Source organism: Pteropus alecto, unplaced genomic scaffold (genome assembly GCF_000325575.1).
Source record: "Pteropus alecto unplaced genomic scaffold, ASM32557v1 scaffold39, whole genome shotgun sequence".
Classification (NCBI taxonomy): Eukaryota; Metazoa; Chordata; class Mammalia; order Chiroptera; family Pteropodidae; genus Pteropus; species Pteropus alecto.
Genome location: NW_006443568.1, coordinates 10,694,108 through 10,704,716, shown reverse-complemented (window position 1 = coordinate 10,704,716; position 10,609 = coordinate 10,694,108). Strand labels below are relative to the sequence as shown.

General features: G+C 47.5%; 1 protein-coding gene across 1 annotated transcript in view; it reads left to right on the top strand.

Moving 5' to 3' along the window:
- The first annotated feature begins 5,943 nt into the window (after window positions 1–5,943).
- Window positions 5,944–10,609, top strand: part of GRHL3 (grainyhead like transcription factor 3) — a 33,800-nt gene continuing 29,134 nt past the window's right edge. Inside the window, exon 1 of the mRNA XM_006924426.1 lies at window positions 5,944–6,206. Within this exon, the coding sequence (XP_006924488.1) occupies window positions 6,190–6,206 (17 nt within the window). The 5' untranslated portion in view covers window positions 5,944–6,189. The remainder of the gene's footprint in view (window positions 6,207–10,609) is intronic.

The following is a 10,609-nucleotide window of genomic DNA, read 5'->3' as shown; positions in this document are numbered from 1 at the left end:
CTTTCCCTATTCACACAAGGGATTTTAAAAATGGGAATGGACCAATTATTTAAGTAAATGAAATACTTAAAAGTAGGGAATCAAAACCAAGTTCAAGACCAGCTGAGGGAATCCCCGGCCTCACTTTTCTCATGCACATAATAAAGTAACAGTATTTCCATTACAGGGTTGTGCAGAGGATTAAATGAGATTAAACCCTGAGCCCAGCACCTCGCAAATAGTATGAACTCATAAATGCTACCAATTGTGCTGTCAGCTCAGGAAACAGCTTCCATGGCACTAAGGGGCCTTCTGCAGTATCCTATTCAACCGTGGGTCGGTGTGCGACTATGGTCAGGGATCTTAATTTATCTCGCTGAGCCTCTGCTGAACAGTATTCATATTAATACTGATTTTTCAAGATTATAAGGAGTGCTTTTATGTATACCCTTGCAGATAACCCTTTGCACACAGGGATTATTTGCCTAGATCAAAGGATAAGCTAAAATCTGAAGCCAAAATTTGGACTGAGTCACATTCCCTTCAGCAAAGAGAGAGGCTTCCCCTCACCCTTTCTAGCACTGAGGTTTAGCATTTTCTTTCATCTTTATCAAATTGATAAATGGAAAAACAACAATACAACGATTGCTTGTTTCTAGGGTATTCAGAGACTTTCCCTTGGTTTTTTTTAAAGAGAGCTGCCAGGACCACTTTAGACCCCTTAATGATTCTTCATGTCCAAAGAACCTCTGGAAGGAAGGTGGGTGGTTTTATTGGCAGACCTATGATAAAAATCTAAAGTTCAGAACATAAAAGGGCCTGGAGACTGCCCACTCCTTGTGCTGACTCTTCGGGAGCATAACCTCCGGCCCCTTCCATGTCTTCAAGTTAGGGCCGTACTCCCTCTGCAGGATGTGTGGCCTCTCCTTCTACTTAAATCCAGCAACAGGGTAGAGATTATTCCGATGACATATGTAGAGCTTTCGGCGCACACCCAGGACGGTCTTCTGGGACCCATTAGGATCCATAGTGGTATCTAGGGTGATGCTTTATCCAAAATCTGAGGTTCCAATCCAAATTCCTTTGCTTAAGTAGGGGTGCTTTCTCTGAACCTCGATTTATCTATTAAATGAAGCCAACGATACATTTTAATACATTCCCTCCTCCCCCACCCCCATCTCCATGACTTCATCGGAAAAGATAAAGCATAGGGAAACACTTTGTAAACTGAAAAGAGCTTTATACATAAAAGGGGCTGTTTTTAAGGGAGACTGAGTGCTGAGTGCTGTGAACTAAGCTGTCTGTGTATTGAAGCTGGAAATAGATGATGGCTGGCTGAGGACCCCTAAGCCACGTGCTTACCTATAACAACAGCTTTTACTGGGTTCCTACTACCTGCCATGGGCTTTCCATTGAGATCTTATTTAATCCTCAGGTCAACCCGCTGAGGGATGATGGGGAAACACAATGAAACTTCCAGAATGAGTCTCTGAGTCAAAGGTATACACTAATAAGAAGAGAGCAGGGACTCAAACTTTGGAGGTTTTCCCTGGGGGGTGGGGGTGGAAGGCGATAACTAATTTGCCTAGAATGTCAATTATCTTGTGTAAATTATAAGCATTCATCCATTTTTCATTTATTCAACATACATTTATTGAACACTTATTATGCTGAGACCTGGGATGGGTGCCAAGTGAGATTTGTTTTTGCTTGTACAGTTTCTACAGTCCAGAAGCTTACAAATCCTTCCTACCTTACAAATCCTGGCCACTTTTCTTCTTTTTCCCTCTTTCCTTCCACCCACCGATCCATCCTAGGCTTTGGTCCAAAAAGGAATTCAGGAGACCTAAAGGGCTTTTCCCATGGCTTTGCGATAAGGCAGACCTTGGTTCGATTCTATCTCTGTCACTAAGTAAATAGCCAGGTGACCTTAGCTGAGTTACCTCACCTCTGAGCCTGTTCCTCTTCTGCAAAATGGAGATAATTATTACAACTACTTCATAAGACTCAAGAGAATGCCATGATGTGTATATAAAGCCCCTAGACTTGTGCCTGGCACATACTGAGGACACTGTGTTACCTCCATTAACCCTCATAATAATAATTCCACTAAGGAGGAAACTTGGGTAACAAGGAAGCAAAGTTGCTTGTCCAAGGTCTTAGGCAGTTAACTCCAGAGCTTAGATCCTCAAGTAACTTGGCCAATACTCCAGGAGACAAGTCCGTCTGGGTGGATGATGCGACTCTGTTTTACAGGGAGGAATGAGATCAAGCATCTAAAGAAAGTATCATAGAGTAAGTGCTCAATAAATAATTTAATTAAGTCAAGATCAGATCTGGCTCCTAAACGCACTGCTTAGGGCCTGCAGGTTGGGTCATTCCTGTTCTCCATTCACATATTTCACAGGAAAGCTCTGAGCCAAGGCTCAGGATCTTTATGTCTTTATCTGCACCTTTGTTCCAAGAAAAATAGGGGCACAAGGACCATTTAGTCGATGGACATTTAAATTGGGGTTTTGTATAGACTTTCTAATTACAAAAACAATGCGAGATTAATGCAGAAAACTTGGCGGGGTGGGGTGGAGGACGGAGGAAACAATTTAAATCCTGTCATTTCAGCACCCACAGCGAAGCACTGTTGACATTTAGGAATTTATCCTCTCATTACATTTTAGATAACCATGAAGTTTTCAAGTGTTAGAAAAGGAAGCGCTGTTGGCAGGGCCATCATGGCCGAAGGTAGAAGTCCTGTGCTATGGATGGCACTGTGATCATGCAGTGCGCGACCTCCACAGACATATAGAGCAGCCCTGGCTCTTAGCGCTTAGCAAAATGGTCCTAACCTTTCCTCCTCCCCAACAAGCCAAGAGTGGAACAGTGGCTCGTGGGCAGTCATAATTCTTGAAAGGAGAGGCAGGGATAAAGGATGATGCCATCCCTCCAGGGAGCAGATCAAAAGGTCTAGAGGAAGAGCATTCCTTTTCCAGAAATACTCTAGGAAAGAAAACCTAGGTGATTTAATATGCATGTCACTCACCCTAATCTGGTCTTGTAGACAGGGAAACCGAGGCGCTGAGAGAAAAGATTTACCCAGTCATACAGCTAGTCAAGACAATCCCTAACTTATCTAGTTCTACAGGAATGGAAGCAGAAGGATGTGGGTCCAAATCTCAACTCTTCCACTTATTAGCTTCTGACTTTTAACAAATCATTTAACCCCTCTGAGTCTTCGTTTCTTCATCTGTAAAATGAGGTATCAGCTCCTCATTAGGCTAAAATGAGAAGTAAATGAGGAGAAAAACCTTCCCTAAAAATTATTCAGTTCTATATGTCAGGCACTGCACAAGGCAATTCACGTATATTATCTCATTTAATCCTCAAAGGAACTCTATGAAGGGGATACTATTTTTATATACACTTTTACAGGTGAGGAAACTGAGGCTTGAAAAGATTTAAGTCATCTGCCCAGCATCCCATAGCTAGTAAGTGGTTGAGCTGGGATTTAAACCCAGGTTTGTCAGTTTCAGAGCAATACTATCAGATTCCACAGGCAACGCTTAGTACAGTGCTTGCAACATACAAACACAAAATAAATAGCAGCCACCATTATTTACTGTTATTATTGTGAGTATAATTATTATGTCACACGTGATTGGCTGGTCTCTGTTTTCAATCTCCTCGGCCAAGAAACCGAGAACTGGGCTGATCCAAGAAAGGGAAGAAATGGCAACCCAGCCTTGTCCTATCTTAGAATACTAGTCCCTCCATCCCAGCCAGGGCACCTTCTGGAGCCTACCTGTACGTGCAGACATAGAAACCCTCTGCCCTATGATCTGGGCCTCTGCTGATCTCTGCTGATGGATGCGGGTGATTAAAGAGGCCAGATCCAGAGGCAGAGAGAGAGGACCCATTTTTAAAAGCCCAGCGAGCACAGACACGCCACCTGAATCCCAGCCTCCATCTGAGCCCAGCAAACATGAGTCACCCCACAGCCCTTTATCTGTGAGTTGCAACATGGCTGACAGAAACTCCGCAGCCTTCCAGGAGGCGGGCAGACAGGTACACAGACAAGTATGCCATCCTTTGGGCTGCAGTAAGCTTTGCAGTTACACCTGGCACCAAATGGCCCTCCTGCCATTGATAACCTCCATGAAGCGGTTGGGCGCCCAGGCTCTGCTCTCAGATCACACCTCAGCTCCAGCTTTACCATCTCCAGGCTTCCTACTTCAGTTTCCTCATCTCTAAAACAAGGATAATAAAAGTGCTTATCTCAAAGGGTTGCTGTGAGGATTAAATGAGGCAATGCACGGAAAGTCTTAGCACATGCCTGACACGTGTGGTATCCTGAGCACCTACTGTGTGCTGGACAGTGTAGTAGGCATTGAAAGTTCAACAGTGAACAAGACAGACAAGGTCTTTGTTTTTTATGGAGAGGATACAGGCGATAGAAGAGGAGCTAGACAATAAACAATTAGAAAACTATCAGAAAGTCCTGAGGACTTTGCAGAGAATCAGAGCAAAGCGGTGCGATGCAGTGACTGGATGTCTACTTTAATAAGCACGAGAGGAGAGGCTTGCTCTGAGGAGGTGGCTTTCTTAGCAGTTACCATTACTATTTACTATTATTTGTCAGAGCTCTCTCTGCTGCCCCTAACACAGCCTCCAGTGAGGAACCAACCTCAGACAGTGAGGAACCAACCTCAAACCCAGTACTCCGTCTCCATAGCCCTGATCCCACCCTAAGGGGGCTCCTTTGGATTCTGACTTTACCCTGAACACCTCCATTGAGTTGGCAGGAGCAGCGGAAACTCCACCTTCTCTGAGAGAGAAAGGAGTGGGCCAAGATGAGGTTCTCAGAAGACAGAGCAAAGAGATAATTTGCCAAAACGAAAGAGGTGTGGGGGTGTGGGGGTGTGGGGGTGGGAAGAACGGAAAGAAAAGGGGGGGAAAAGATGCCAAGATCTCTGGCTTAGATTTAATTTCAAATTAATCCTGGTGGGAGCTCTAAAAAAAGCTCTAGCATTCTCTTGTTCGTGTTTGTGGATCTTCTGGGTTTACCAACCTTGTTCTTTACAGAAGACAGCTCATAGCAATTATTCCACAATTACTTAGTCTAACAGGCATCTCATTTCTCCTGTTTCCAATGTAGATTGGAGCACTCATCGGGGTCTGTGAAATGACCAGCTAGCTAAGGCTTTGGAGATGGCTAACTTCAACTTTCCCATCCTTCTGTGCTGGCCAGAGGTATGTGGTTTGCTTACATCTCATTCAGATCTGTATCACACCAAATAAAAGGCTGCCTCCCACTCCACTCCGTGCCCCCCCGCCCCGTCCCTCACCAACACACACGCACACACCAGACTGTAAACTCCTCCAGAGCAGTGACCCTGTCTTTTTGGCCTCTGTCTCCCCAGAAGCCAGAGTAGGGCATGTCTGTTGCTCAACGAATGTCTGTTGAATTGAGACCATTTACTTCCGCTCAAAGGGACAGCCAGACTTGGAGTGCGGTGACTAAAGATTCACATCTGGGTTCTGACACTAGCCAGTGCCCTCGGGCAAGTCACTTTACCTCTCTGGCCTCCATTTCCTCACCAATAAAAGTGATAATAATCTGAAAAACAGAAAGGGAGCTTAGAGACCCACGGGGAGAAAGTATCCTATCTCCCCACTGGCTATGAAGTATGATGCTGGGTAGAGGAAGGGGCAAAAGAACAGGGTGCAGGGGCGGGGTGGTGGGGTGCGAGTGGGGAGGTCCTGGGTATCCGGAATACTAGCTAGAAACAGGAACTGAGATTTCCTTTAGCCAAGTATCTGTTTGTCCCTGTACTTTTCCTCTATCTTCTTTCCAACATTTTTTTCTCCCTTTCTCCTCCCTCATCTCCACCCCCCACCCCCTCACCAAGGAAGGAATTGGCCAGTCCCACCCAGCCGGCCCCCTGGCTCCGCCCCCAACGCGGCAGGCCAAGAGTTAACAGCTGCACCTGTTGAGGTATACCTGCTGTCGCCGGCACCTGTACCTGTAGCCAATCAGCACCAGTGCTGCCGGGAACCTACCTGTCAGCAAAATCCCGACACTCAAACTTCAACATAAATCAAACACTTCCCTGGGCAGGGAATGTCTGTGTCAGGCAAGAATTAGAGACAAGAGCCGTCAGCAGAGCCTCAGTGCCCGTGCCTGTCGTTGGAGCCTGGGAGCCTGGGAGCAGGAAGATGTCGAATGAACTTGAGTGAGTAAACATCGGTGGATGCCTGGCGTTCTCTGAGCGTGGAGGCTGGATGGGGTTTCCTGAAGGGGGAAGAGCAGGGAGGCCGGCGCCAGGATTCACAGAGCAATTTGTAAGGGTAAATGAATGGGCTGACGATCTCACTTTGGCGTGTAGAGGCAAGCACCGTCTCAAGCGAGAGCTGAGTGTTTCCCTGGGAAAATAGGTTTTTTTTTTTTTTCTTTCTCTCTCGGCTGAGCAGTTTCGAGCCAGGTAGGGAAACACAGGGCTGAAACCACGAAGGCTTTCGGCAACACTTTCCCATACTCTGAAGGGGCCTTAAAAATCAGAGACAGCCCGGATTCCATCGAGGCTTTCTACCTTCTTGCCAAAAGGAACTTCTCCGAGGTGGTTCTAAGAGCTGTCTTAGGCAGAGAATTGGATTTCTCTAAAGGGACTTGTTGGGTTGGAACAGTCCCAAATGGGAAGGTTACGGTGTGCTGGCTAAGCATGTGTCCCTCTGTAGTCTGCTTGACCTAGGTCCAAATCCAGACTCGTTTCTCATGGGCTGTGTGATCTTGGACAAGTCATTCAACTTATCTGACCTTCATTTTGCTCATCTGGAAAATGGGTACAAGAAGGCTTTGTAGGATTCTTGAGAGAGTTAAGTGTGGTAAAGGCTGTAAAATGCTTAGCACAGAGCCAAGGTCTGAAGATGCAGTCAGTAAAATGTGGTTGATTTTATTCGGAGGTAGTTCTGAGGCTGAGGAGGCTGAGATGTGGTTTTCAGTGAGGTCATCTGTATTGCCTCGCAGGATTCAGGTGCCTTCCTGCCCACATCTGGAGTTCAGAATCCCCACTGGCTGATGCTGACCTTCACCATCACCACCCACTTGGGGTCTGGACCTCAGAGAAGGCAAAATGAGGCTGAGATTCTGGGCTGCTTTAGCCTGGCTTCAGAAAGCTGGCAGAAGCCAGGCTTCTAAAACAGACTCCTCTTTTTGCCACCCTCAGAGGTGAGTGGGCAGAGACAAGTTCTGACCAATCTATTTTTCTAGTGACTCCTCAAGAGGTTGTTTTAAAAACCCTAAGACCTGAGAGCAGAGTAGTTGGTGGGTCCTGCCTGCAGACAGGGTTCCGTGTTATCGGCTAGTTCTTGGATTCTCCTGGGGTAGCTAACTATGTACATAGTACAACTACTGGGCATCAGGTTTCTCTTGAATGAATTCCCCGGGGTTGGCGATGTGTTGATAACTGGAATGAGATCAGGGGCACTGGAACCAATACCTGGGTTCGAATCCCAGCTCTGCCACTGCTTAGCTGTGTGACCTTGGGCAAGTCACTTCACCTGAGTCTGCTTTCTCTCCTGTAAACTGTGGCCATAGTGGTACCCACCTCATGGAGTTGGTGGGGGAATCTAACAACTTTAGAAAAGTGATTGGTTTAAAACCTGGTAAGGAACGAGCTAATAATACTCATGGTACTTCATATACGAATAATCAATCAACGAGCGTTTCTCAACCTCCTGCTTTCTGTTTTTCTACACTTTGAAAAAAAAAAAAACCTTGCGTATCCATCTCACTTAGATCTGCTGCTTCAAACTGCAGATGCTGCAGACAGAATCTGGTCATTGGTGCCCCTTAGGGAGTAAGTGTCTTAAAGCTGGGTTACTTGAACAGAAAAGTTTCCTGCTTTTCTCCTTAAAGATTTGGGTTTGAAGTCAGGTCTGCTGACAGTTGAGGCTTCTCCCTTTGAGGTGGGGTGAGGGGACCGGTGCCTGCCGAGTAATTGCAGGCCAACTCTGAAGCCATCATTGAGATTACAATGACAGAGCCTTAGTGCCTGGGGGCTCAGCTGCTCTTACGGATGGGGGGTGTGGGGAGGAGGGGTCAGGGCATCAAGTGCTTGGCTTGCAAATTTTGAGCTGCTACTTCTGCTGCGGCCACATTCTTGCTGCCTCGTTCCCCTTAAAAGTGCCAAGTGAAGAGGTCTGGTCTAGGGTTCATCTTGAGCCTCCATAGAAAGCAGGACTCGCATATGATTGTATATTCTGCCGCTTACCAACTGCAGGATCTTGGTGCATTTGTTTCTCCTCCCTGACCCTCGGCTTCCTCCCCTGTCCAATAGGGACTATAAATACTATACCTGGTAGGGAAATAGTGAGTGCCCATATGTGGACCACTCGATCCACAGTAGGAGCTCCGTAAATGTGATCCTGATGACTAGGCCTCTGGTTGGAAGGCATACTCTGAAGGCCAGGTCCTGAGGAGAGTGGAGGCCAAGGCAGCATTGTTAGAACCCAGCTCCAGGCAGCTGGCGGGTGGAGACAGGGGCCTTTCATGTGGTTGGGCTGAGACTGCTGGGAAGCATCCACCAGCATCCAGGCCTCCGCAAACCTCGGCTGCCAGCCGGTGGCCTTCAGCAGCCTGGGGGATAGAGCAGGTAGTAAGGGACCCTGGGGCGGCGGGGGCACCTTCCTTTCACAGGAATACCTTGCCTGTCGGGGCTCCTGGAGGGGCAACAGGCCTGGTAGCCTTAGCCGGGGTCTCAGCCAGGCTGCCTTGGGGCCCTCCCAGTCCCTTCAGAGTTCTGCGGAGTGCACCTGCACTATTTCATCCCGCCGCTCAAGGAAATGAGGGTTACTGAGATTGAAGTGATCAGCGCATAGTAGGTCTATCGAATGGAGGAGAAAGAGAGGGAAGAGAGTGAGGCCCACCAGGATTCCCCTCTACAGCCTCACTTGGTTCTCAGTCTGGGCCCCCATGCATTGTCTGGAATCTTCTCCAAAGTCTTGGAGCGTCGCGACTGAGGGTGGGAGAGGGACAGCAACTGCGGGCCTCCGGCCACGACTCCATCTGATTTCCAGGAGTGCCCGGCTCCAGACTGCCTGGAGCACTGAAAGAGTTAACCAGGAACGCCTCCCCGCTGTGGTTTTGTGGTCGAAACCATGATTGCCAGGAGCAAATTTTTGTCGTGCACAAGGTGTGTTATTAAAAGTCGGAGTTAGCTGGTGGTGAATGAAAAGTTAAAAGCCCTCATTAAGCCCTGCTGTAAAACAGGCGGACTGGGCAGAGGCTGAGACAACCCTAACGGCGGTGGCGACCCGCGGGGCGCAGGACACTCCTAAGCGTCTGCCACTCCACTGGCTGCCCTCCCACAGGGAGGGCCCAGAGGGTCTTCAGGGTCCAGACAGAGAAAAGAGGCAGGTAGGAAGGGGTGCGGGGCTGAAGCACAATTAGCATACTCGAAGCTCTCCCTTGGTTAAAAATAACAGTCAAGCATTTACTGAGCGCTGACTCCACAGCAGACAACAGTCGTCCAGTGCTTGATAAATACACAATCTCCCTTAATCCTCCCAATAATCCAATGCGGGATGAGGAGTGTAAATGCAATTGTGCAGAGCAGGGGACCTAGGCATGCCTCAGGCTTGCCCAGGCTCTCACAGAAGAGCTGAGATCTTAATGAGATCTTCACCGAGGGGCCGAAAGGATGCTCCACACCAATATGCCACCCTGCTTCCTATCTGCACAGGAATCGAAAAAAGAGGACATATGCCAGACTGCTAAGAGTGGTTATCTCTGAATGGAGGAATGCAGGTGAATTCTAGTCTCTACTCCCAATTTTTCTGTATGCTCCACATTTTATACATTGTGTTTTACAATGTTTTACTTTTTAAATGAGGAGAGAGAGGAGAGGGAGTAATTTTAAAAAGAGAATTATTGGTTCACCTTAAAACTATTCTCAAAGTGTGGTCCCTGGACCAGCATCATCATCATCATCATCAACATCATCATCATCATCACCTGGGAACTTATTAGAAATGCAAATTCCCGGCCCCACCCTACACCAACTGAATCAGAAACTCTGGGGGTAGGGCTCAGCAATATGTGTTTTAACAGGCCCTCCAGGTGATTCTGATGCATGTTCAAGTTTAAGAACCATTGGCCTAGAAGTTCCAGCAGAGAGGATTGGAAGGCAAGAGTTTCCCAGATCTCCCTCTGACCTGCAGCGTAGCTGCTGAGTCAGCAGGCTGAGAGCTTTGCTACTGTATTTGAGCCTAGCTCTGCCACTTGCAGACTGGGTGACTTTTGGATGAGCTCCTGAACCTCTCAAAATGTTAGTTTCTGCATGTGTAAAATAGCGATAATAACTCCCACCTCCCATGGGCTTGTATGAGGATGAAAAGGCACAGGGCCTGACACTGTTAAAAACTCGTTCCTTTCTCTTCCTTCTCTTCCCTCCCCTCTCTGGGATTCAGCTTTCTCATTTGTAAAATGGAGCAAATCGTCTTGACTGGATGACTCGCTCTCTCTATTCCTTCAGCTTCCTAAAAATGTCAGCAACTGATCTAGTGAAGTTTCTGAAGGGAAGTTATCTCACCAATATTTGGCGTGATTTCACTGGGCCTTCCTAGGAGGTCAGCAGGA